The 27990-nt window shown below is 33.9% G+C and overlaps 3 protein-coding genes across 6 annotated transcripts; 1 reads left to right on the forward strand and 2 right to left on the reverse strand.

The window, feature by feature from the left end:
- Positions 1 to 57: 57 nt before the first annotated feature.
- Positions 58 to 5944, reverse strand: LOC100262376 (uncharacterized). Of its 2 annotated transcripts, none has more exons than XM_059735288.1 (6): positions 5356 to 5944; positions 1610 to 1760; positions 1194 to 1475; positions 943 to 1114; positions 732 to 810; positions 58 to 577 (listed from the first exon to the last, which is right to left on the reverse strand). In XM_059735288.1, the coding sequence occupies exons 1-6, from the start codon at positions 5898 to 5900 to the stop codon at positions 553 to 555; spliced, it is 1254 nt and encodes a 417-aa protein (XP_059591271.1). In that variant the 5' UTR covers positions 5901 to 5944; the 3' UTR covers positions 58 to 552. The 2 variants fall into 2 exon arrangements, with proteins under 2 accessions (XP_059591271.1, XP_002283120.2); XM_002283084.5 differs by having other exon boundaries at positions 58 to 642; positions 5356 to 5943.
- A 9345-nt stretch (positions 5945 to 15289) lies between these two features.
- Positions 15290 to 20226, forward strand: LOC100267539 (splicing factor-like protein 1). 3 transcript variants are annotated; one of them, XM_002283079.4, is made up of 2 exons: positions 15290 to 17818; positions 19869 to 20226. In XM_002283079.4, exon 1 carries the CDS (start codon positions 15398 to 15400, stop codon positions 17780 to 17782), a length of 2385 nt encoding a protein of 794 aa, XP_002283115.1. In that variant the 5' UTR covers positions 15290 to 15397; the 3' UTR covers positions 17783 to 17818; positions 19869 to 20226. The 3 variants fall into 3 exon arrangements, with proteins under 3 accessions (XP_002283115.1, XP_019072711.1, XP_010644125.1); XM_019217166.2 differs by having other exon boundaries at positions 15308 to 17818; positions 19586 to 20226; XM_010645823.3 differs by having other exon boundaries at positions 15308 to 17818; positions 19981 to 20226.
- A 5942-nt stretch (positions 20227 to 26168) lies between these two features.
- LOC100245234 (protein DOG1-like 4) lies at positions 26169 to 27921 on the reverse strand. The gene has a single exon (XM_002283072.4). The coding sequence runs from the start codon at positions 27052 to 27054 to the stop codon at positions 26371 to 26373; it is 684 nt and encodes a 227-aa protein (XP_002283108.1). The 5' UTR covers positions 27055 to 27921; the 3' UTR covers positions 26169 to 26370.
- Between the last annotated feature and the right edge of the window lie 69 nt (positions 27922 to 27990).

The raw sequence follows: 27990 nt of genomic DNA on the forward strand, positions 1-27990 counted from the left end.
TAGGTTTTTGTTGGAATCCACTAGGTGGAAAGTATGTATCACGATCCAGCACATAGGTTCTTTGAAATCATTATGTAGGTCATTAGCAAGGAATAAAAGAATAAAGTAGCCTCTGCTATACTCATGGCCATTTCTTACTTTCACAATTTCCCTAGGTATCGAAGGGAATAAACTTGCCTCATACAGGAATCATGGGATTGAGAATAATGAATGTTGGAACCCAAAAAAAAGCTAAACGGGAAAACTTTCTTGCGTGGCCTTCAACAAGGAAAAGGGGTTGGGGGATTGATGATCATGAATACGCACTCGTTTCACCATGTTGATGAAAACTCCATACAAAGGTCTCTTCAGGTGAGCAAGTGGGAACGGGGTTGGGAATCAGGTGGCAAAAAAGGGTGAAAATGGACCTAATCTTTTGACTTGTGAAGCTGTTATCAGAATCGCTACAACGGAGAACCGAGGGGAATCAATCTTTTGATATCAGCACCTAGTAACCGAAGCTTGGCATCTAAATTCTCGTAACCTCGGTCTATATGGGCAATGCCACTGATTTCAGTGACTCCTTCTGCAGCCAACCCTGCCAAGACAAGTGACACGCCGCCTCTTAAATCCTTTGCAACGAGGTGAGAGCTGAGCAATGCACTGGCAAAGGGAAGGATGCAATTCTAAATACATGAAAACAAACCTCAATACATGAATTATAGAATTCCATACTGGGCTAAGCCATGTACCTTCCTTTCTCCTTGCCACAAATCACTGCAGTGCTCCCGCAGACCCGAATTCTGGCTCCCAGCTTTTGCAGCTCTCTTACTGCCCAAATGGAAGAACCAAAGTTGAATCATTCAAGATGGGTATGGTATAACTAATAGAGACATTCTAGATTTCAAAGGGGAAGATCATGAAATTTTATGCCACATTGTGTTTCATTAGTTACCCACATACCATGACCCATTCGGTTTTCAAACACGGTTTCTTCCACTATGCTCAAACCATCGCATGTTGTCAGCAGCACCATTGTCTGAGGTTGAAGATCTGTAGGAAACCCAGGAAACGGGCACGTCCTAACATCAAAGCCTTGCAAATTGTGACCAACATCATCAGGAACCGCTGAAACCTAAAGTGTTGATCAATAGTAATACTTTGATCAGAAAACAAAATAACCATAAGGCAACCAGGAGAAGAAAATTTCATACCTCCAAGGTATCATGGGCACATGTGATTTTGCAACCAGCGGCTAAAAGCTTATCTATTAGACATGCTACATGGGAAGGAATGACGGGAGACATTGAGATGGACGAGCGAGTGATAGCTGCAGCAAGCATGAAAGTGCCTGCTTCGATACGATCAGGTGGTACTATACATTCAGAACCATGCAACTGGTTTTTTCCCTTTATGTAAAGGGTATCACTCCCTGCTCCTTCCACACATGCCCCACTGCCAGTCAGAAAACGAGCAAGATCAATCACTTCTGGTTCCTGTGGTGAAAAATTCAGGATGGGAACTAACTTCAATAATGAAATTCAAAGCAACAGACAAGACAGGCACAAATGCCCTGGCTTCATCTTTACAGCAAGAAACAGAAATTTGAGTATGATTCCTCACAGCATACTTTAGCAACATTTGAAAGCACGGTCACTCCATCAGCCATACATGCTGCCATCATGAGAGTTTCGGTTGCTCCAACACTGGGGTGATCGAGTTTGAACCTCCCTCCAACCAATCCTCTGCCATTTGCCGCTTGTGCTCGCACTTTCCCATCCCTGCAATGTAACACATAGGTTAATCTTGGTCTCCTCCTCACATCGTTCAACAGGATGTCAATTCTAATACAACTAGATCCTCTATAGCCCAAGTTCATCATGCATGGGAATTTGACCTCAGTTTTTCATACCCATTTATATGTTCATGATGTTATTATAATTTATACCTTAAGGCAATTAATATTTACATTATAAATTCTATTATTATTAAATCGGATAGGGGAAGAAGTTCTTGATATTATATATCTAGTGAATTTTTTTTAACCACGAAAATGTGTTTTAAAGCTATGAGGGCTTATTGGACCCAAAACAAACAATATTTATATAGGAGGAAGTGGGTCATAACAAAATGGTGCATGGGACTTTATCGCAATCCCATGAGACACAATAAGGACATTGTGTCTACATGGGGATGATTGTGATATCCCACATTAGATACGAGAAGTTCTAATACTATATATGTAATGAATTCTTTTTAACCATTAAAACGACTTTTAAAAATCGAAAGGGTCCATTGGTCCCATAACTGAAAATATCTACATGGGAGGAATGAATAATTATAATTATACTAAAATTCACATAATGTTAAAATTTTTTTTTTTTTGATAGATAAGCACAACTTGTATTAAAGGGCAAATAAGCCAAAAGCATACAGCATGTATACAAACTCAGCCACACCCCAAAAAGCAAAAGAGACAAGCAGCCTCAACGGCCCTTAAATAGCCGACACATAATGTTAAAATTATAACTAAACTCACATATGTTTTACCTTGTTGTTGGAAGTTTATTTCAAGTGATAAGAAATAAATGCAGTATAAATTATGAACTGTGCTTCAAAGAGGCAAATGAGCCAAACTACTTTTTAACTTACTAAAACAGTTGACTATTGTTTGGAACCCTTAGGAGAAGCACACCAATAAAGTGATTAAAATCAATGAGTGACATGGTGCTTTTAAGGCTCAAGGTGTAAGTAACACGAATGAAAGGCTAGAAACAAAGGGGGGAAAAATCAAAGTCTAACAACACATCAAAGCACAAAATAAAACATGCTTGAAAGCATAAATACTTGAGATTTTATAAATAGTGCAATGATTTTGTTATGGTAATGACATAGGATCCAAATACGTGTAAAGGGATTTTCAATAAAAGATACCATGGTGTCTATGAGGAATACAACCATCCCTAAACCAGCTGTCCGTAGAAGCAGTCCCCATAGCAAGAATTTGCATGCACAAGCTTATTTCCATCTCGATAAACAAGATTCCTAAATACCATTTTAGTGTGTGTCATATTTCACTTAGGTTACGTTTGGTTGCTCGGATTAGAAAGATATTATTTCCATGGGATATCTTATCCTATGTTAATATTTGGTTATGTCAAGGAATTAAAGATCAGATAGGAAAACATATCTCATTCCAATGTTTGGTTACTTAATAAAACGATTGGATATGAATATAATATTTTTTAATATTTCAACTATATCCTTATATTTTTTTATATTTATAACATTACATTTTAAATATGGATGAAAAATATTACTATATTTAATTAAAAATATATTTAAACATGAAATTTCTCATATTACGAGAGATTATACATTATTTTTCATATATAAATAATAATAATATCAATCAATGTTATAAAAAATAATATATCAATCAATTAATGAAACCTTAATAAACATTTATTTATATAAATAACAAAAGTCTACAAAAACTAAAAATATCAAGTTGCTCATAATATCATAACATTAATATAAATATATAAAAATGAATTATGGTGGTTCAAGCTCCACTCAACAAAATACAAGTTTCTAAAATACATCCTTCATAGTAAGTGATTTAGGTGGAAAAAAAAAAAGAAAAAAAATAAAATAGAAAATGTGGAGGAACCATGCTGAATACCAGCATCTGTCCCTGTTCTTCTCTCACGATCTCCACATTTGGGTTTACATCTCTTTCTCTAAGCTGTAATCTCTCTCTACTTGGGTTAATCTGCATCTTCTCTCTATCTTTTCCTCTGCATTTGGGTTAATTAGCATCTCTCTCACTAAACATTTTTGTTACCATCACATTCTCTCACAATCTTAGTAAATCTTGCTTGTACTATAGCTTCATTTTTATTTTATTTTTTGATCAGTTGCTTGTACTATAGCTTCTTAGGAAATCAAAATAATCAAAACCTATGAAACCCCCAAACCCTTCCCTTGCAATCCTTTGTTAGATCAACCTCATCCTTTGTCTCCACCCAAGTCACCATGGTGGAGCTCAAGCAGCAGACTCTTACCTCCCTCTCCAAGCTTTCAGATAGGAAATAAATTAAAAAGAAAATCTAAAATGGTAAATGGCGAAATCCAGAAAAAGAACAAGCCCTAGAAACCCTAACAAATCGCCCGTCCAAAGCTTCACTGGTGGTTAGAGGCAAGTGACATCTCTTGGAAATCCTCTGAGCTGCTTGCAACTCATCCATGGCATGTCTAAGCTCTTGTTGGGATGCTGGGTTTAGTTTGTCATGGGGAAATGAGATGGGATTTTCTTGGATAAACATAGCCCATGTTAATACATAGGATTTTTAAGTCCCTCATAGGGGGATTAGAAATTAGCTCCGGATTAGTAATCTCCCTTTATGTCCTATCCGGTCCAAATCCATACACCAGAGGGGGATTTTAAATCCTATCCCCTCGTTTAATCTAGTCAACCAAACATGGCCTTAGGCAATTAGGCTCCACTGTTTTAGTATAACTTTCCCCCTTCCATATAGATACTGTCCACTCTAAGTCAAATGGACTTTTACAACTTTAAAATGTGTTTATACAATTAAAAGATATATATATATATATATATATATATATAATGTTAAAACTTTTTTCTTCTATCCGATATGGGATATCACATTCATAGTCAATCATTTATGCTCATCAGTCACACTAGGCAAGTGGATTGTGGATTGATCCCTAAAATTCCAAAATTTTCCTTAAGTTTCATATCATACAAAAACACCTGAATTTACCAAATACACATCTGTAATCCTCAAATACACTATTAGGAATAAATTCCCAAATTATTCCAAAAATTTATGACATGACAATGCATCTTTCTTATGTTCATAACATGAATCACTTTTCTTTTAGGCTATGGTTGGTTTTTCGGGAAAACACAAAGGAAATAAAAAGTAAAGAAAAAACAAGATTTATAGCCAATAAATTATTTTTTATATGCATTTTACTTATTTTTCATGTTTTGTACAAAGATTAAATAATTTAAAAACCCAAGCACGAGAAAATCAATTTCCTTAACATCTTTTTTCATTTCTTTGTGTTTTACTTGGAACCAAACATGGCATTAGTAAACTACTTCTTCCATTTTCGCTAAATCCTTCCCCATATCATATCAATTACCAACGAATTCGCGACCATCCCAACCACAATTAATTCCAGAATCCCACCTTTTTTATTATATGAACAACGCTCTTCTAATAATCCATAAAATTTCCTAACAGAACTCTAAACACTTAAACCCCACAAGGAATTCGAAGGAAAAACAATGAATTCACATACTAACTCACTATATATGAAAAACCCAGTAAGTAAACTTACCCCAATTCGACAATGGCGCCGAGGGCACGCAGCCCTCTAATGTACAAATCAACTGGGCGAGTCCCAATATCACACCCACCGGGCAAAGCCACCACTGCCTCTCCGAACCGAGCCAGCAATGGCCCAATAACGAAAAACCCACCTCGAATCTTCCCAATGTCCTCCGGACAAGGCTGTACGGACCCAACCCCGTCAGCGTTGACCCACATTTCGCCATTGCAGGCTTCAATTTCCACACCCAATGACCGAAGAATAGAAGCCATCGTTCGAGTATCGGAGAGGTTTGGTACCCCGTGGAGCTTGGAAGTGCCGGAGCAGCAAAGAGTGGCGGCGAGGATCGATAATGCGGAGTTCTTAGAGCCGCTGATTGGGACATGGCCGGAGAGTTTGCAACCGCCGGTGATGGTGAATTTGGGGTCTAGGGTTAGGGTTTTGGGTGGGGTTTGGAATTGTAGATGAGAGAGAATATGGGGTTGTTTGTGGAAAGAGACGAAATAGGGTTTTGTAAGGTTTTGGTGACAGAGAGTGGAGGAGGATAAAGCCATTGACTGGATTTTCAATCGTTGTCCTTGGAGGCAATGCCAGATTCAAAAAGCTTATCCAATCCTTGCTTTTTTTTCTTTGTTTTTTATTTTTCTTTTTCTTTCACAAAAATTGTAGAATAAACCCTTCAAATTTTGAGTTTAAATCCAAAATAATCCATTTATTGAAAAAAATGGTAAGAATAGTACCAATTTCAAAATATTTGTCAAATTAAAATTTTGAGTTTAATTTTTTTTTTTTACATGTAAAAAATCACCTGTTGGTGATTGTGGTTTTAAAAGTTTCACAAATATCTTTAAAACTGTGATTGTGGTTTTATAATTTTCTTTAAAATCATAATTAGTAACTGTGATTTCAAAATTATTTTTAATCCACGTCCATTCTAATAGTGTTGTGATTTTAATATTATTTTAAAAACCATAGTTACAGATTGTGGTTTTATAATTTTCTTTCAAACCACAGTTACTAACTGTGGTTTCACAAATATTTTTAAGGAGGACTCATGTAACCATAACTAAAAAAAGTATGATATTTTATAACTTTGTTTTTTTATTTTTAATTTTAGTGTAAATTATGGATGTACCAAAATTTCTTAATGATGTACCAAATTTCCTTAAAGTTCGTTTCGGGGTGGGGAAAATTTCTTTCAATTTTCCATTATTAGTTGATGAAAATTATTTTTTTTACAAATTATTCTTAATAAATTTTTTCGTTACGACTGTTTTAAAATTATATATATATATATATATATATATATATATATATATATATATATATATATATTATCTTTATTTTTTCATATTTTCCTTGAAATTTTGAGAAAATAATTTGGCCTACATGCATTCCCATAAAAATTTATATATTTATGGTAAATAAAATATTTATTTGTTTTATGAATATTTTCACATATGAATTAAAGAAAATTATTTATTCATATTAATTTTAAATTTTAAAATAACTAAACAAATTGTTTATATTATTTTAAAATTTTATATTTTCATATGAAAATTAATGTCAATGATTATGATTTTAGGTTATTCCTTATCAAATATGATTTGAACTTATGTCTTGGTTAAAATGTATAATTTTTTAATTATATGAAATAAAAAATAGGTAATGGTTGTAGCAATTTGTTTAATTAGAATTTCTTTCATTTAGACTTTAGGATGCATTTGAGTTTTATTTGTTTAAGTTATCAAAGAAACAAGTAAATAACATAACATCACTAATTTGAATTAACACTTTATATAACCTTAAATGTATGAACCAAAGTATTATAGTTCTACAAACATGAAAAAAAACTCTCGATGTGTCCCACATGATGGAATCTTTCTCTTTCGTTGTGAACATCTACGGTAGATGGTCATATTTGTTGTATCCATCTGTGCTATCTGAAAAGTCTCCATCTTTATAGACTGTGACACGTCATCTACATGACCTGTCGAGTTAGATGGAACTGGTGAAGGTAGTACTCGAAGTACATGTGGAGCTCAATGTCCTCTAGGTACTCGTACATGTAATTATGCGGCATAAGTTGTCCCCTGAAGACAAGTTAGAGGTGCAATGGACTCTGTAACAGGTGGGAGTGCAATAGACTCTATAATAGGTGGGAGTGCATCCAATGATATATATGGCTGGGATGGAGGTGGAAGTGGAGGTGAAAAAGTCTGTATAGATGTAACATGAGGGAAGAAAGGCAAGTCTAATGATATAGATGGCTTAATAGGAGTAAGGGTAGATGGTATGGTAGTCTCAAGTCGAGATGAATGGGTTGGTATGGATAAATCAAGGGAAGAGAGTGGCAACTCTAATGATGCAGATGGTTGAAATAGAGAAAAGGTAAATGTGACTGGTGCATATGAGGGTTGTACCAAAGTAGATGCCAGAGGTACATGTCGGTGACTAGCTCAATGACTACCTCTCCCCGACCTCTAATAGGTGGTACTCTAACAAGCGTAATCAATTATGGTGGTCTCATGGATGACTCATGTGTCGAGTGTAAGCAATGGTTCTCTCCTATAGCACGTAAAACATCAATAGCAATTCAGTGAGTTTCCTCCAAATCATTTGAAATAGTCATCTGCGATACGACAGTGATCCGTATAAGAAAATGAAACATGAGACATTTGCACATAATTTAAGTTTAACATTCATTAAAAAATAGTTTTGTATCTCAAATAGTCCCACCAATAACTTAATGACATAAGTTGTACTATGGAACCTCATATGATATCTATGCAAAACAAGTGCTATCAGGCGTCGTGTGATACGTCAATACCACTACATATATGGATCATAAAAATCCATGGTAGTAATAGTAAGTGCTAAAGTACGATTGCATAATATAATAATGTTAAACAAATGATCTAAAATCAATTGAACGAAAATGACATGTCGCTAGAATATGACTACATGGGAATCCATATATGAGTGTTTTGCCACATGTGCATCCATGATCACGTAGGTTAACACGATACGTTCGCCCACTAGATGATGTCTTTTTACTACCCCTGCTGGCCTTCACATGAAACAATAAGTGGTCATACAAAACAACCTCATGAGAACATACCTTAACAACATTTGCATTAATCTTAACATCAACATAAGGAGTGTATTCTTCACTTGAAACAAGTCGACTAGCACCATGTTCTCTTCTTACAACAAAGTAACTATTAACTCGATAGAATGTCAATTAAACAAATGTGGTGATAGGGAAGCTTCGTGCCCCCTTTAAGCACACTATTGAACATTTTTGACATGTTCGTAGTCATTTTGTCATATCGTCGACCTCCATCATGTGATAATGCCCATTTCTCAAAGGGAATAGCCTCCAACCAGCTGAGTGTGTCTTGATTAATTCTCCCAATTGTGTCCATATGCATGTTGAACTTTTCTACCTTAATTTCTAAGGCAGCTCTGCATAAAAGTTGTTTTAAGCATTTGTCCTTAAAGCGAGTCATAAAGGTGCTAGCAAGATGGCACATACAAATCCGATGATATGCATTTGGCTCAGACCAACCAAGATAAACATCAACAAACGCAGTCATAATGCCCGGATGACTATCAGAGATAACACAAAGACCCCTCATTTGAGTTACTCGATTTCTAATACATGCCAAAAATCATCCCTAACTATCAACATTTTCACCCTCAATTAATGCAAAAACAAGAGGAAACAATTTATTATTTTTGTCACAACCCATGGCAATCATTATAGTGCCTTTATACTTCCCATACAAATGTGTATCATCAATAGTTAGCACATGACGACAATGCTTGAAGCCCTCTATGGAAGGATGAAATGCTTAAAAGACTCGCTGAAATACCTCTTCATTTCGCATATTACCCGGGAATGTTTTAGAAATTACAACACAACCTGGATTTGCTTGCTCTAAGGCACCAAAAAAATGTGGCAATTTAGCGTATGATTTATAGAAATCACCAAACAAATTAGTTAATGCTTTAGACTTTCCTTTCGAAGCCTTAGTGTGTGAGATCCAGTACCCAAATCTTTCTACAACACTTGCTTAAATGGCAACCACTAAAAGTGTGAATTGTGTCTTAATCATTCCCTCTATATGGGCGGCTATCAGGTTTGAGTCTAACTGATGATGATCTTGGTTCATGCAAGGATTGACACATGTGTGTGGGTCACTATATTTGTTAATCTCAAATAAAGATGTCCTTTTAACAATCGTAGCACGAAGTCTCCAAGGACATTGAGACTGTTCAGCTTTCTTGCATCTTAGGACCAACAATTTCTTTGTGGATAACAAAACAATATACTCTTAGAGTGAGTTAATAGAGTACATCTTTACAGCATGTTGTAAATCTCATTTGGAATTAAATATTTAGACAACTATGAATTCTCCGATTAGATGTCCCGTAAGAGTGTTTCCCCATGGGGTCCAATCACTTGACACAATATGACCAATGTTTTCAACATTTTCAAACTGTGGTGGTGATGCCAAATGATATTGCATTGGAGATAATTCAATTGGGTCATCTAAATCCTTTGTATTTGGATTGTTTGACAAGTTACATCATTCCCCATCCATAACCACATATCTCATTTATTCTCTTTCAATTGCCTTACGAATAACTAAAAAATGCGAGCTACCTTCCTTATCCTGATTATCATCATTACATTGTCTTCATTTTTCGTCTTCCTCATCCTCTTCTAATCTATGCTCAAAAGTAAATGGATTTTGAACATTACTAGTACCATCATTTTCACCAAGTAACAAAGGTATGCAATTACCAATTGGTGAATTCATTTGTAAGTCAATATGTACTTGTTCAACAAATAACTCAACTTCATCCATCCCAAATCTGTTATGCAATTCTAACATTCGAGCTATACCACTATCATTCTTTATTAGGAAAGGTTGGAATTTATTCCCTATTTTCATAGGATACTTACAACTAATAATTAATTGAAAATGTTTTTTATTGATGTCAGTGACCGAGTATATCATTTCCAACAGTTGTTCATATGTTGTCCCAAGAGACACATCAATAGGTTCAACCACAATTCTATTCTCAACATAATCAACATCGGTTTGTGTTCTCACCAGTTTCCCATTACAAAAACAAACTATTGCCACTGATAAATTAGACATAGTTTACCTATAGAAGAAGCCAAAAAAATCAAATCAATTTCATTTTTAACCACAAAATTATACAATAGAAAACATTAGTAATAACATCAATTTGTAATGAAATAACAAATAATAATAATATAATATGCTATTAAAAATAATCAAATAACAAATAACACCTTAATATCCAAATAATTCAATGTTTTTTATTAATAATAATTTCTTATTATTTATTACCATTAAAATTGAAGAAAATGATGTTATTTTTCCATTAACAATTAAAATGTCGTTGTTTAAGCTACCCATATTAAGTGGAAATTTTTTTTAAATTTGTTCAAAATTTGATTTTATATAAGTTTCAAAAATGGATGTAAAGTGTATATATTCAACATAATTAATAGTTATGACTATAAATATTTTAATATTTTTCATTAAAATAATTAAAAAAGAGAAAGAGGAATAGACATATTAATACACTTTTGCTTATATCTGGTTAATTTTTCTAATTTAATTCAATTTTTACAATTTATAATTTATTAAGTTAATTTTTAAGTAAAAACTAATATTTTCTATATATTAAATTTGTTTTTAGTGTTGTTTTTTGTTAATAATTTAACATTTTGGTAATGGTTTTACATGTAATTAATGAAAGTTTTATAAAATGTAACATTAATAATAACATTTTTAAAATATAATTTTGATTTGCTTAAAAGGGAGAACTAAGTGTTTTTTTAGATTTTTTTTGCAAATATTTAACATTTTCATACAATATCATTCCAAAATTCAACAAAATATAATGATAAGAGGGTGATGGATTTGAATGGGAAATCAAATTATATTTTTAGTTTTTATTTTATTTTAAATTTTGGTCATATATTTTTTTATTTTAATTACAATAAATAAGAAGATGAAATATTTTAATAATAAACAAGTAAATATCATACTAAATGAGGATTCACGACAAGGTAATCATTTTCAATAAATGGTTGATTTTTTTAATAAAAATATAAATAAATAAAAGGTTATAATTCAAATTTAAAACTTTTGTTACCACTCTAAATTGATTGTAAAAACATTGGATACAAATATTTAAAGGAAATATTGACAATTATTTTAAATATTGGTAAGAAATATTATTAATTAAAAGATTTATGATTATTAAGGATGTTTGTTAATGAGACATATTTATTTTAAATTTTCTTAACTATTTGCCTTTTTTATCTCCTATTTTTTACTGAATCTTATCCCTCCAACATCCTTTCCAATTATTATAATTTTTAAAATAAAATAAATAAATTTGTTTTAAACATAAAAATAATTTGATAATTAAATTAATCTATAAATATAAAACCTTTTCAACATGTTTATTTATTTATTTTTTAAATTATATTTTCTTTGATTAACTTAATATTTTAAAGATAAAATCAATTATATCCATTTTTCAATTAATTTTTAAAATTTTAAAATTTTAAAAATTGTATGCATTTTTTAATATAAAATTTATTTGTTTAATCATTTTTTAAATATATTTTTTAAATTAATCATTATTTTTTTTTAGAAAAAAAACCATTTTTCAAAACTACCCCTTATCCTAATTTTTCACTTGCACTTTTTATTCCTCTTCAAATCTCTCTCAATCTTCTCTTTTTTCACTCACGATCTCTCTCTAGTTCCACACTCCTTTCTTTCTCTTTCATTGCTTCATCAAATCATCCAATTAGATCAGTCCACTCCGAACCCACTATCGCCCAAATTCAAAATCTACCCAAACCCTCAAAGTGCAGAAACCAGCCATTCCACCGCCCAAATTCAAAATCTAGTCAAACCCCCAAAGTGTAGAAACCAACCGCGAAATGGCTCAAGCTGCGAGACTCAACCTCCGAATGCAAAAGGAGCTCAAGCTTCACCACAAATTTGATTTGAGGGCTTGTGGATTTGTTCTCTATTTGTGGATTTGGGATTGATTGAATTTGTTGTAGGATACATTGTTTGAGGGTTTGTGATTTGTTCTCTGGTTTTTTTTATTCTCCGCGAGTGTTTTTTTTTTTTTCTCCATGATTTTTTTGTTTTTTTTCTTATCCCCGTTCAGTGTAGAAAACACGAAAAACAACTTTAGATTTTTAAAAATTTTCAAAGGTTGTTTTTAATGTTTTGAAACAGCTTTCTCAAGAACAAAAAACAATATTCAGAAATAGAAACCAAACAAGCCCTTAAATTTTTTTAAATTTCAAAGGTTGTTTTTAATGTTTCGTTTTCCTCCATTTGGTTAGTGAGAAAGCTAAGGAAAATGATGGGAAAAAAAACTCATGAACCACTCTGTCCTAAACCCACTTACCCAAATATTTGCCTATTATTTTGCCAAAGATTAAAATGATTCAAAAACTTACCTAGTCATTGCAAGAAGTTGCTGATGGGAGCTGTTGGTGGGAGTCTATACGATGAGATGGGAGGAGTCTAGACGATGAGAAGAGAAAATGGGCGCAGATGGTGAGAACCACAGATGTGAGAAGATAAAATAATAGTTAGGGTTTAGATAAAATGGGTCTTCAAAGAACCACAGATGTGAGAAGATAAAATAATAGTTAGGGTTTAGATAAAATGGGTCTTCAAAATAAAAAGTCTGTTGAATGGAAAATAAAGTCTTGCTGATGTGGATTCAAAATACTAGTTTGACAATTATTTTGAAAGATGTACTACTTTGGTTTTTTGTTTTTTGTTTTAAAGTAAAGACTACTTTGACTGCAAATTCTCAAATTTTGGTTGGTGAACAATCCACGTGACCACCACCTCAACTATACTTAGGTCTGGAATTTGGTCAGTTTATGGTTAATCCAAGGAAGAAACAATCATCTTGGGTTAAATTCAACATGATCTCTACCACACCTACAAACTCAATCTGATTTTTCTAAACTTAGTTGATTAAATTAAATTTGTTGATGGGGTTTCTTTTCTTTCTTTCTTTCTTTTTTTAAAAAAAAAAACGACTTGTCACATTTTAATGAAAAATAATTAATTAATTTCATTAATCTTCCCTTGAATTTTGATTAAATATATTTAATTTTTATTAGTTAAATATTTAATTAAATACCTATTTTATTTTGGGGAAAATAAAATTAGCCATAAATGTAGGTATATTCAACAATGATTATCAAATTATTATTCAAAGTGAGAAAAAACTAACCGTATTCTTCGAAAACTAAAAGAAAAACAAAAAACAAAAATCAACACATCAAACGCTATGCTATTATTTAAGCAAATTTAAACTCAAATAGTCTAAATAGTTATCGATTTATAATATTTAAATTACACATAAAAATAAAAGTCTAAATCCGAAAATCCCAACAAATAATGATTTTCATTCCAAACTAAAAGGACCTAAAAAAAAATATTCAACAAAGGAGAATGTATTCAAAGATGAATAAGAAAAATTGATACAATTTCATATATAAAATATTTATTATGATATTTCGCATGAGATAGGGGAAAAGTTTCATGATGTAATATATGCATGAATTCCTTTTAATAAAATAGAATCCTTATAAAGCCATGAGGGCCCATGGAGTCTAAAACGAAAAATATTTATATGATTGAGTGCAAATTGCTACATATGACATAATAAAGTTTGAACATATAAATTTCAAGTTATGAAATTAAAAAATAAGAAAATATCAACAATTTTATATTTAAAATAGAAAAACATGTGAGTAATACTACTATATTATATTTTTTAAAACAAAAAATATATAATTCTCTTGCTCTTCTAAGTTGAAGACGGTGATCATGTGTTTTTTTAATGAACATGGTCAAGGCCCATTACACGAGTGCACTAAGACTACAAAAATTCAACAATTTTTTTTTCTTTTTTCTCTAAATCATTTATCTATTTATATAAAACTATAACAATGATAGATTGATTTAAAATTTTAAATAATTATTTTAATTTAAAATTTTGAGTTTCTTTGCCTATTTAAAACATGGTTATTTTGTAATTATGGCAAGTGTTATAAAATTGGGGTCATCTTTTGATAAATGTCACCACTCCTATACCTAGCTTTCATATGTTTTTGTAGAAGATTGGGATTAAAGTATAATTTATTTCTATTCTAATATGACAAAAGTATAAATTTAATTTGAATAGAATTATTATTTTATTTTTTAAAATTTTATAAAATATTATGGGTAAGAAATTATATTTAAATGAGATTAATAAAATTTTTATTTTAAAAAATTTTAGGAAAAAATATTGGCAAATAAATCCTATTTAATTAGGTTATTATCATCTCTATAAGCTTCAAAAAATAATAATATATGCTTGTTTATTAAATAAAAAAATTTAATGGAGTATATTATATTAATTATGAATAGTTAATTTTATAAAAAATAATTAATTATGAATATTAGAGGATAAACATATGCATAAAGTTGTTATAATATTACAATATGTTTTGAAATTTTAAAAAGTTTGTTTTATTTTTAATAAATTATTATTTTTCATAATTTTTATTAAATAATTTTAAAATCTTTATAATATTAACGTTATTACTTAAGTCTCTAATTGCTTTGCATGTAGATCAAAATTAGTTTATTTTATAAAAAAATTCAGTTTTAAAAATATTTTTATTACACATTTATATCATGTTAATATTATTTGGTAATTCTAATTTTATTTAATAAAAACTAAATAATTTTTTATTTAATATTTCAAAATGTTTATTACATGATCTTAATATTATTTACTAAATTATTGAAATATATTTTTCAATATTTTTTTAATATATATATATATATATATATATATAATTAATTTGGTCCATCACACATCTGAAATCTCTTTTCCCTTTCGCGCAAGATCTCTCGCACAACTCAATCTAGGGTTTTCTTTTTCTCTCTACTTTCATATGGATCATCCTCCGCCACCAATCCAAAACCTAGATCCTCAGCCCCCACCTCCTCCTGAAACCCTAATTCCTTCCTATCAATACCCATCTCCACCTTCCCAATCCCTTGATTCCTCCTTTCAAAACCCCTCCAAAACCCTTGCTTCAGATCATCCTGATTCGATTTCTCCAAATTCTGATTCTCAAAACCTCGCTAGTTTTTCCAATAATGGCCAGACCCATTTCGAAGGGCCCAAGTTCGACCTCCAGAAGCCCTTGGTTTCTGAAAATGGCGTCACCAACACCCAGAGCGGCACCGACAAGGACTACTCCGGCGGCGAGGAGGAAACTACCAGTCGTCGGCGCAGGCGGAGCCGCTGGGATCCGCCGTCCGATTCTGGAAACCAAACAGCCGGTGAAGCAGCCGAAGGTACCGGGGCCAGGAAGAGGAAATCGAGGTGGGCGGATGATGAGCCGAAGCCATTGATTCAATTGCCGGATTTCATGAAAGATTTCACCGGAGGTATTGAATTTGACCCTGAAATTCAAGCTTTGAATAGTAGGCTTCTTGAGATTAGTCGCATGTTGCAATCTGGTTTGCCGTTGGATGATCGGCCTGAGGGGGCGAGGTCGCCTTCGCCTGAGCCTATATATGATAATATGGGAATTAGGATCAACACCAGAGAGTATCGGGCTCGCGAGAGATTGAATCGTGAGAGACAGGAAATTATATCACAAATCTTGAAACGAAACCCGGCATTTAAGCCCCCGGCTGATTATAGGCCCCCAAAGCTTCAGAAGAAGCTTTATATACCAATGAAAGAATATCCGGGCTATAACTTTATTGGGCTTATAATTGGACCAAGGGGGAACACACAGAAAAGAATGGAGAGGGAGACGGGGGCAAAAATTGTGATTCGGGGAAAAGGGTCAGTGAAAGAAGGGAGGTTGCAACAGAAGAGGGATTTAAAACCTGATCCTTCTGAGAACGAGGATTTGCATGTATTGGTTGAGGCGGATACACAGGAAGCACTTGATGCAGCTGCCGGGATGGTGGAGAAATTATTGCAGCCAGTTGATGAGGTGTTGAATGAGCATAAGAGGCAACAGCTTAGGGAGTTAGCAGCCCTAAATGGGACAATAAGGGATGAGGAGTACTGTAGATTGTGTGGAGAGCCGGGGCACCGGCAATATGCTTGTCCTTCACGAACTTCGACGTTTAAAAGTGATGTACTATGTAAGATATGCGGTGACGGTGGGCATCCTACCATTGATTGTCCGGTGAAGGGGACAACAGGGAAGAAAATGGATGATGAGTATCAGAACTTTTTGGCTGAGCTGGGAGGGACAGTACCAGATTCTTTGATAAAGCCAAACAATGCATTGCCAATTACAGGTTCAAGTGGTTCTGGTAGCAATCCTCCTTGGTCTAACAATGCTGGTGGTACAGCACAAGCTGGCTTAGGGGCAAATGGAGCCAAACCCATTAAGGAATATGATGATACAAACTTGTACATTGGGTATTTGCCACCTACTCTTGAAGACGATGCTTTGATTAGGTTGTTTTCACCCTTTGGTGATATTGTGATGGCTAAGGTTATTAAGGATAGGGTTACTGGATTGAGCAAAGGGTATGGTTTTGTCAAGTATTCTGATGTTCAACAAGCCAATAGTGCAATTGCCAGTATGAATGGTTATCGTTTAGAGGGAAGAACAATTGCTGTGAGGGTTGCAGGTAAGCCTCCTCAGCCTGCTGTCCCTCCAGGTCCTCCCCCTCCTGCAATGCCTACATATCCAAGTTCAAATCAGGCTGTTGGTGCCTATCCATCCCAGCAATTTACCGCAGGTGGTCCCCTTGGGAATACTCCACCACCGAGCTATGCCCCTGGTGCTCCAGTTCCATGGGGACCGGTTCCTCCTCCTTATGCCCCTTACCCTCCTCCTCCCCCTGGGTCAAGCTTATACACTCCAGTCCCAGGTCAACCTGTGCCTCCTTATGGTGTGCAATATCCTCCTCCTCCTCCTCCTACACAGTCAGTTTCTGCTGGTGCCCCAGCTCAGACTGTGGTGTCTAGTGAAGCACAACAGAATTTCCCTCCAGGAGTGCAGTCTGAAAGTGGTTCTTCTGTTCAATCTGTACCTACCAGTGTTTATGGGAGCTCCTTATCTGCAATACCACCAAATCCTCAACCTGCATATTCAACATCTTCATATGGTTACTCTTATTATGGTGTTGCTCCTCCTCCACCTCTTCCTGTACCTTATCCAATGGCAGATCAATCGCAGAACATGGGAAATGCGCCTTGGAGCTCGGCTCCACCAGTGCCTCCACCTGTTCCACCAGCAGAAAAGAAAACCCATGGTACTGATGCAGAATATGAGAAATTCATGGCGGAGATGAAATGATGTGGCTGTTCCTTAGATGCTGCCTTGAGGTTGACGGTAAGCAGGCACATCTTTTTTCTTTCTTTTATCATCATTTACTGTGCTATTTTGCAGTTAATTCTGAATGTTTTGGTTGATTGAAATGAGAGCAGGTCTATTTATTTGGTCACCTCATGTATACCAGAGACAGTTCAAGTCAATGTCCTGATTTGGTTATTGGTTAAGTGGCTTTCTAGTTGGGTTTTTGGATGACACAAGACTAAATTTTTAGAGAATGCCCAAATTTTTTGAGTTTGGGTGACAATTGGGAATAAATTACATGATAATTCCTCTAATTAAAAAAAACGATAATTCCTCTTTTGATTTTTTGAGGACTAGGATCCTTGGGTGTAGGCCTGTAATAGCAGCTGAACCTAGTTTTTCCACTAGATATCTTGTGAAAGTTGTACTTGGTCTGTATTTCTCCCAAAATTGATCATATTTGGGTGTTTTTATTCAAATTTTCTATTTGTTATTAAAAAATTGGGATCTAACTGTGAGAAATTTCAGGTTTTGGTGCAGTTTGAGATATCTGTAGAAAGAAATACTTTACATAATAACATTTTTAGTCATGTTGTCAATGCGTTAATATTTTGAAAACTAAAAGTGCCTAAAACCTATTGCAGTGTAGTTCTTCATTCATTATGCGCGCGCGCACGCACACACACACATATATATTTTGTGACTGTCAAAACTATTCAGAAGATAGTTCAGCAGACTTTTGTATATACCATAAGTTGAATTACAAGTGTCAGATACTTGCTGCTTAACATGCTCTTCATTTAAGTCCTAAAAATTGTGCAGCTTCTCAGCCTTTGAAATGGTGGAGCTGTCAAGTGTTTAGATGTAAAAACCTCTTATCTTAAATTTTTGCTTTGGTTCCAGGGACTGTTAGGGTGGGGAACTTGTATTTTGCTGATTTTAATTATAGGATGTCAATGACTGGAGGGGTTTCTGTTCGCTCCTTATATATCCCTGTGTTCTATGATTGTGCCTCCTATTAAGGCCTTTTGATTTATTTGCTTCCTAGAAACATTCATCTTAGAAAAATCTGGTTTAAACAAGTTTGCATGCTTAATATCTAGGACACAGAAGTCTATTGTAAACCCTTAATGATGATGAGGGTGGCATGTCCATGAGGCCTAGCTTAGGTTGAAAGAGGGGTTTGGGTTGGAGATTTCATATTTTCACTTGATGCATAGTTTGCTGTTGGCATTATTAGGTCAACAAGTATGACTTATATTTCTTAACTGTTTGTTATCGTAAGTGCATAATAATTGGTTCATCTTTTCAACGATTATGATTTTTTTGACACCATGATCTGTTTCCTTCACAATATTGGCCTCGGCTACCTTCCTCTCTTGAGTCAATTGCAGCAAGTATTCTTTTGGGCATCAAATATAATAGATTTTTCTACTTGACCATGGAAAGGACCCCCCCCTCTCTCGCTTTCTCTCTCTTCCCTTCCCTTCTCTTTCTATCTATCTTCCTTAACTTCAGGGTTGTATTTTGTTATCCTATTATGCTTTTCAGTCATTCATCTTACCATTTTATACCTTAGGAGATATGAAGGCTTAAAGAGAGAGAAAAAAAAGATGGGAGCTTAATTTCATCAGACAAGGAATGCATTTTTTCCCCTCTAAATGCAGCATTAAGTTTAAAGTCTAGCTAAAATGAACCTTATTTGGAATTCGTATGCAATTGTTTGCTTTAGTGTTATGTTCTGCAGTTTCTTATGCTGTTTCTTTCCTTCATTGTAATTGTTATATGAGCCTTATTATGCAGTGATGGGCCTAATGCTAATGCTGCATGGATCTGCACTTCCATAGTAATCATGCTCACTTCTTATTGTTGGAGGAAACTTGTTCCCTACAAAAAGATATGTTAAGTGTCCACATTATTGCTATATGTTTTTTGTTATATTGTTTTAACATACTGATTCCTCTCTTAAAAATTGGTTGTAATAAAAAATATTAAAAGTGTCCACATTATCATCAAATATTTTGTTGTTATATTGTTTTAATATTTCTTAACTACTCTTCTTGTTATTATTGTAAAATTTTTACAGGCATGATGTTTCTTGGAGCTCTTGTGAACCTGATTTCTTACCTCTTGCCATGACTTGTTGGAATTTTGGGACTCACATCTTTAACATTGCTGTACTGTTATGACATTTGCAGAAACTTGGGCTAAAGTTCGGTTCATTCAGTCTCAGTATGGGAGAAGCCATGACAATGCTTCTTAATATCTTGAATTCCCCTGGTCGGACTTTATTTTGTTTCTTATGGATGTTTCTTGCCTCCTATGCCGTGCCTGGTCACTAATGTTTCCTTCTCTTTCTTGGGTTGTTTGAACACTTGAATATTCAGTTGCTGACATTTTGTGGTGTTATATTTCATTTAACATATTGGTATTGTGTTGGTTAACGATTTTGTTGACTGATTGTGCTTGCTTGCTTTTTGATTTTTTGTTGATGATAATACTCATATTCACTGTGGGGATTACAAGTTCTTGTATCCTCATGATGCTGCCTGCTGCGAGCCTCTTTTCATTCTCACAGTTCAGAGGCCCTTCTAATGCGTTTAGGGGTATGTGGAAGTAATTATGCATTTTTACTTATTTTCAATTCCTTGTGTTTCTACTTATCTTAAATGTTACTCTGATACTTGTACTTTCCAGTTTCTTATGTGGCAGGTAAAAAGAGCTCATGTTTGATTTGGTAATGATAGGCTCTTTCCGTTATCAGATTTTAACTTCTTTCTTCATTGATTTTCTAATTACTAATTCTGAGGATATTTTCCTTGGGAACTTTGAGTCTTTGACATAATAACTAATATCAACTTAGTGTATAAGTGTTTGATTTGATTAATTGAAAAGAAAATAATCAATTTAGTAAGGGTGTTATGCTCTATTAGGAGGCAGTAACAGGATAAGGCTAGGATAAAAGGAGCGTGGATCAGGGCTGAGAAAAGACACAAGTACCAATATTTCAATAAGAAGCCTTGGAGTTGAGTGGCAAAGTATGCTTAGTTTATGTGGACTAGGATAGTTCAGATGAGGTTTTCTTTTGTTGATTTGATGTATGATGTTGGTGGACACAGGTACAGAGAGTTGTTACCGTGGCATCCCGAAGAATTAGAGCATATGATAGTTACTGTAGGGTCCACACAACCCAGCTTACCATTTGATTGTGTCATAGTGGCTTATTCCTTATCAGCACATAAGAATGGGCCTAGTGGCTTACCTTCATTGGATTTTCTGTATAAATCCATCCCATAGTGTTGATTACTCTTCATTTATCTCTGTTTTCTTTTCTCAGCTGAGATCTTTAAAGTTGATCAATTGTATACCATTCAATCATTATATTTTGTTAGACTTTGTTTTTCACCATTTTCCCTTTCCCCCCTCCTCTTCTCTTGTCTACCTACATAGATGGCAGTTATTATCGCATATGTTCATGTAGTGTAGGAATTCTTGCAGCATATAGGTGCTTCTTAGGGCACCGCTGAATGTAAATTTGTTTTTTTCTGTATAAAAAAATTATTGACTTACATTGCATGTATAAAATTTAAGTTTACAAAAGATTTAAAGTTTTTTCTTAAGTAGATATGTAATTTTCAGTTGCTAGGAGTGTTTAATCTTAAAAAATGAGCTTTGCTTGTCAAGATGACTCTCTTATGATTTAGTAACTTCCTGAAATTCTAAGATGGGCAATAAAGTTCTCAGATTGCTTGTTGACTTGTTTGTGAGTATTGTCATAATATTGAAAATGATGATTTGTTCTTTATTTTTGACTGGCTTTAAACTAGTTAAACATGAGCCTGGTGTCAAATGGAAAAAAATTTCCATCTTAAAACGTTTCAAAGTTTTAGGATGGGGAATAATTTTCATTGATATTGCCTATTACTTGTTTATTATAAATTGTCCTTTTAAACTAGGTAAAATGGGATCCTGGTGTCGAAGGGAGCATCATAGAAGCATATTTACTTTTGGGCTACCTTGTTTCCATATGGAACCTGGAAATAAAAATGTCTGAATATTTCATGAGATTAGGTTGTGTATCCTTGTGATTGTAGGGAAGTTATATTATTGAAGAATTTCCTTAAAATGAGATGGCTGATAAGTTTCTGGGTTGTGTGGCATCCCAGAAATTGAGGAAGCCACATTCCTCCACTTAAGTGTGGACTTGTTATATTAGTGGCTTTACTTTGAGCACAAGCACAGTCATACACCAAGGATTTCTATTGCTTATTCAAGATATGACTTGCTTATGACTCTAAATGAATTGCAGCCTTTTGTAGTTCCTAAGAAGTAACTTGTTTTCAGGTATAAGTTAATTGTATCTATATGTGCACATCTTCTGTTAGAATTTCATTTATTCATGGATGTGAACAAGATATTACTGAGCAGAGTGATAGGCTTAAGTACTTCTGCTGCAAAGAAAAAAAAATAATGACTTTATTGTAATAATCGTGCAACTAATAGTTACTGTTGATAGAATTGGATTAAGCTCCCTTTCTTGTCCTTAATCTCGAACTGTTTGGTTGGTTAAGAAGAAAACTGGTTCATTTTCTTATTGGTAGCATCCATTGATTAGTGTATTGTTCTAGTCTTTTTGGAATTTTTGTCCTTGCTGTTTCTCTAACTTCTTTTTTTCTTTCTCCAAATTCCGAGTTGCCGAACTTCCTGGCTCGAGGGATAGTGCTTTGAATTTTTGTCTTGCATTTTTTATTATATAAGTTAGGTTTGTTATTGGATTAATTTAATTAACCCTTATATTCTTCTCCCTTGAGCATTTCGTTTACAGAAAACTTATGCAGGGACAGTTCAATGGTGGGTTCCATTCTATCCTATGACGAGGGAAAATACAGAAGTGTGGGTTTATTTTCACCTAAGTTTCCCCAGCAAACAGAGCTTAGATGGCCTGTGATGGAATCTAGGTTTATTTTTGTTTTGAGACCTCCTGCCTCTTGTCCTTTCACTTGCTGACCTTTTATTATGGTTCTTTCTGTTCTAAATCTAGTTTTATTTTTGTTTTGAGGCCTCCTGCCTCTGGTCCTTCCACTTGCTGACCTTTTATTATAGTTCTTTCTTCTGTTTTAATTCTTGATAAATAGGTTTCTGCATTGATCTCACTTCCAGGATTTCTACCTTGTGTGTCTATTCAGCTTCCAGAAGCATCTATGAATCAATAGAATAGAAATCTACATTATTAATGTTCCTTTTTGGAGGACTCCTTTTCTGCATTCTGAATCTTTTAGGATGCTTTGAAGTTTGTGCTGCCTGTTTGTTCAGTTTCAGATTGGAATTGAAAATATAATTTTTCCAGTCCCGGGAAAAGAATGTGTTATTCCTGATTATGGGAGCCATGGCCACACCAAGTGAGCTAATAATTCTTTGCTGCATCTCATAAAGTTGCATGGCTTATACATAATTCCATTTGGCATATGTACTTGTTCACATGAACTTTTGGGTGAGTGGAGAATCATTGCTTTAATTTACATGGAGGAAGTGAGGACTTGACTCTTAAATGATTTCTTTTGTTTACCTATGGAAGAAGAGAAGTCATATAGCACTAATAAGGTTTTAGTAATTTGTTTCTGACCCTGCTAACGTTATTGTGAATAAGTTGGTCAGGCTTTGCATCCTTGAGATGATAAGAAGTTGTGCAAGGTGTTTGTTGCCGTCATGAGCTTCGTGGCCCTTCATCAAAGAAGATTATTAGAGACTTCTGCATATAAGCTAGTGGTCCTTCTGCTTAATTGTTAAGAGAATTTTTGTCTTGCCCTGCCTTCAGATTGTGTTTGGGTTTGTGCATGTGAACGGGGTGTGGGGGTGTCTTGGATTTTACTTAAGCATTGGTCTATAATCTTCGTCTAACCTTATTAGCCAATTTGTTAATTGAACTTGTATACAAGTGTATTCCAATTGGACTGAATTCACTAGTTTCTAACTAAAGAGTTCAAATTTCCTCCTTGTTTACTAAAAAATTATCACTACCCAATTGGTGTTTTTGAGTTGGCTGTTTTTATATCTTGGCAGCCTTTGATTTTCACATTCTGCAGCTTTGTTGAACTGTGTGAATTATATAATCTATGTACTATATTGAGTGTCTCTCAATATGACAACAGTATTCTTGCTTTCTCCTACTACTACGTTGTTGCAGTTAGTTCCCTTCATTCTAATATGTTCTGTTTTTGCTACATATTTTGCATTGCACTAGACTCTGCATCTGGAAAAAGTATTTCTTTTGGGGGTTGGTTCAAATTTGCCTGCTCTGTTTATGGTTTTGTCTGTGTGACTTGCTGAATGTAGGAGCTTTTGATATATTGATACCTTAGTCAGAACAGAGTCAAGTAGTAATGAGGGCAACCATCTTGGATGAGCCCCGAAAACCTATCCACATCTGTGGGCTCTCTCCAATTCTAAATTTTGTCAAACATATTTTTTTCTTTTTTTTTTTCTACCTTGAAGTGTCGTCTATAAACACTGGCAAAGGGGGGTGGGGGAGAGCCTCTTAACAATCTCACTTAGTCCATTAAACCTGATGGTTCCATTGGCTAAAAAAATAACCTTTCACCTCCATGCTATTGAGTAGCTCTTGCTGATTGCCACCTTCAGATTCAGACCACCTTGAATAACTTGTGATATTTTATGAAATCATGGGTATCCAACCAAAAGTACAAATTGCTGCCAACTTGACTAGCAGCTCCATGTGCCCTAGCCTTCTGAGTTTTGGGCTACTACTTTTGTCTATCCTGGCTTTCTCTTCCTTTTCTGATTAAACCACTGTTTGCTTTTCTGGTGGATTACACTCTGGGAGATGATTTAATGGTCTAAGGTTGGAGGGCAGTTGTTGATTGTGATGGATTTGCTTTGGGCTTGACTGTAGTTGGGGGTGGTGTTGTAAACCATGAGTTAATTTCATTTCATTGATCACTTTTGATTTTGAATTGAATACATATGATCATCATTAGTTTAAAATTTAATAATTTTTATTTGTTAATTTCATTCACATTTGTTGCATGAAATTCCTTAATTTTTACAAAAAAATAAAATAAAATAAAATTTGAATCTCAAAAGTTGTATAAATTAGTTCTATAAATCATGAAATTCAAAATTGATCTAATATATATTAAGAAGACATTATCAAAATGTTGTTAGTTTATTATTTTACATATATCTTAACAATTAAAATTTATTTTGAATGACTTAGTTTATTTATTTATTTTATATATAATCATATTTTTACAGAGTAAATACACTTCAAATCAAATGAAAATTAATATGTTGAATTCAATAATAAATTTAGTGTAGAGTGATTTTATTGTTTCTCTTTTATATATAATTATATTTTATAATTTTTTTTATTAAATAAATGGAGTTCAAATCAAATAAGAATTAGATTTATTATTTTGTATTTTAATTTAAAAAAATAATGAAATTACTACTAGAAATTTAATTGGGTCCTTTATTATTTTTTCCTTGTACATGATTATATTTTTATCAATTTTCAAATAGAGATATAAACTTTAAATCAAGTTTATGTGTTGAATTTATTGATAAGTTTAATAATTTTAAAAAATAATTTGGATGTTTAAAATATATCACATAATGAGGCAATTTTTTCTTTAGATGAGATGTGATAAATATTTTAAATTCTTTAATGGTTTCCAAGATATAATTTTTATCAATAATTTGGAACTCAAAAAAAATTCAATTAATCACATATAAAACATTAATATATGTACAATTAAGTATTAAACATGTGCATGTAAAAATTTTAAACTCGATTAGTTTACATAAGTTTATTTTTAAAAAAAAAAAATTAAATAAAATGTTATTAACAATTATTATTTTAAACTATTATTATATATTTTTATGAAAATTTTAATATTCATATTTTTATAACATATATTAAATAATATATTTGTATAAAAAAATATAATTTATGATTTTTTTTACTATTCATATTTTACCAAAATAGGTTTTTAAAAAAATTATTTATTTTTTTCAAAATATTTCCCCCTTTTTTTTTTTTTTTAGAAAATGAATTTTTTACAAAAATATTTCCATGATATCTCTAAAAATATAGAAATATTATTAGGTGGAATGATTTTCTCATGATTTTATTATGTAAAATACCAAAAAAAAAAAATTATATGTTTTAATATTATTTAATCTTTATATAAAAGAATTTTTTTTTTTTTTTCAAATTTTCTTTCCTTTTTGGTTGTAATATTTTAGAAGAGCCCTCAAATAATTCATGTTGGTTTAGATTGACAATTTCCAAATAAAATATCAATAAATTAATATATTTTTTTAATTATTTAGAAACTGTGATATCGATATGAATATAAAAATATTATTTTGATGCTTAAATCATATACTTTATTTGACTGAAACCACATTTTGATCCCAAACCGAACAAACATCATGCTTTGTAATTCAAAGCAATCCAAAAATTTCCCAGGAAAACAAAAAAGATAATTTGAAGTACATTCTGAGCAATTCAAATTTCCTCTTGTACGACCATATTCAAATTAACTTCTACGGTTCTACCCAAATGCTCATACATTCTCACGTTGGTTATCATGGTTCAACCCCAAAACCCTAACCCCAAACTGCAACTCGGCAGCCGCGATCAAGAACTCCACCGCCTGCTGCGGCGTCAACATCTCCGCCACTCTCCAAATCGTCCTCATCCGCAGCTCATCCGCCTTCACCAACACACTCATCAGTCCTCCGATCTTCTCCTCCACATTCCCATCCCCACCTGCCTCCACCAGCTCCACTGCTCCCTCCTGCCACTTGGCCAGCTCCCTCGTGATCTCGTTCTCCTCCCTCACCGTCTCGCACTGCAACTCGCTCACCCGATGGAGCTGAGCGGTGGAGAGGTCGCCCAGGTCGCCGGTGCGTACGCCGTGGAGGATGTCGGCGATGTGGGACTCGAAGCGGGCGCTGGTCTCGGTGTATATGAGGTGAAAAACGATGGTGGGACGCCACCCGGCGACCCAGTGGAGGGAGCGTTCGAGGGAGGAGGACCATGGGGCCGCGAAGAGTGAAACGGCGTCGTTCTGGGCGGCGACGGACTTGGCTCTGTAGTACTGGGAGTAGTGAGAAATGACCTTCTGGACCAGTTGGAGCAGGGCTGGGTTGTCTTGTGGGGTGGTGGGCTTGGGCGCGAGGGTGAGTTGGTGCACCAAGTGGTTCAGGTGGTCGAACCATGAGGCGTAGAATCTGTGGAAAGACATTGTGTACGGTTTTGTGCGAGGCTTGAGAGGAGAGTGAGAGACGAGGGGGTGTACTTATGAGGGAGGTCGAGAAATTAGAAAGTGGCACGTGGTAGCCACGTGTTACAAAATGTGATCTCCAACAATTTCAATTTCAATGTAACCCATTTTAATTCAAGTTATTGAATTTTGAATCTAGTTTTAGAGTGATTTTAGAAAATATTTTTAGTTTTTTTAATATTTAAAAAATAAAATTTTTATAATATTAAAAAAATTAAAAATATTTTTTATAATCATTATCAAATTCACTTTTAATCTATTTAAAATTATTTTAATTATAAATTATTATAACCCTTTCCTCGCTTACTATGCCCTTCCTCGTCTCTAAGTGCCTAGGTATCCACCGTAAGCCTTTCCTCGTTTGAAGCTCGCCCTTAACTTTAATTTAAGGCTATGCCATCCTCTCCTTATGAAACATGCATGCATGGAGACACTTGTTTGGTGTCTGACACAGACGAAGCTCACACAACAAAGTGGCGAGCCATGCTGTTGAAGGGCCGGCGGCTCTTTGACAAACACTTCTATCGAGAAATCTATACATGTACACAGCACACACTCGTACTCGTACGAAAGAAAAGAAGAATTAATATTATTATCATACTTACCAGTTTCTTAATATAATTATCAGATTCAATGCAACGAGGGCATTTGATCAAACACTTGGAGGGCAACACTCCACGTCGAAGCCACCGGCAGTCTGTTGGCTATTTGGCGTGATTTTCGGCTTCTAGGTTCAAATCAAGACATGGACAAAAAGGCAGAAGAGCAGCAGCATACACCAATAACAAGAAACGCGGTCTGCTTAGCCTGCAAATATATATGAGAGTACCGATACAAATCTATAGAAAACCCTTGTATCTATGTAAGCTCTCATATGCCGCCACGTCGATGCCACCA

The sequence above is a fragment of the Vitis vinifera genome, chromosome 19 (assembly GCF_030704535.1).
Source record: "Vitis vinifera cultivar Pinot Noir 40024 chromosome 19, ASM3070453v1".
Classification (NCBI taxonomy): domain Eukaryota; kingdom Viridiplantae; phylum Streptophyta; class Magnoliopsida; order Vitales; family Vitaceae; genus Vitis; species Vitis vinifera.

Bases quoted from the DNA above. Each gene is read 5' to 3' on its own strand.
- LOC100267539 (XM_002283079.4), top strand. From the start codon at position 15,398: ATGGATCATCCTCCGCCACCAATCCAAAACCTAGATCCTCAGCCCCCA.
- LOC100262376 (XM_002283084.5), bottom strand. From the start codon at position 5,900: ATGGCTTTATCCTCCTCCACTCTCTGTCACCAAAACCTTACAAAACCC. The intron at 1,476-1,609 runs GTATGCTGTGAG...TTTTCACCACAG, and splicing joins TGCTTTCAAATGTTGCTAAA to GAACCAGAAGTGATTGATCT. The intron at 811-942 runs GTATGTGGGTAA...CCATTTGGGCAG, and splicing joins TGAAAACCGAATGGGTCATG to TAAGAGAGCTGCAAAAGCTG.
- LOC100245234 (XM_002283072.4), bottom strand. From the start codon at position 27,054: ATGTCTTTCCACAGATTCTACGCCTCATGGTTCGACCACCTGAACCAC.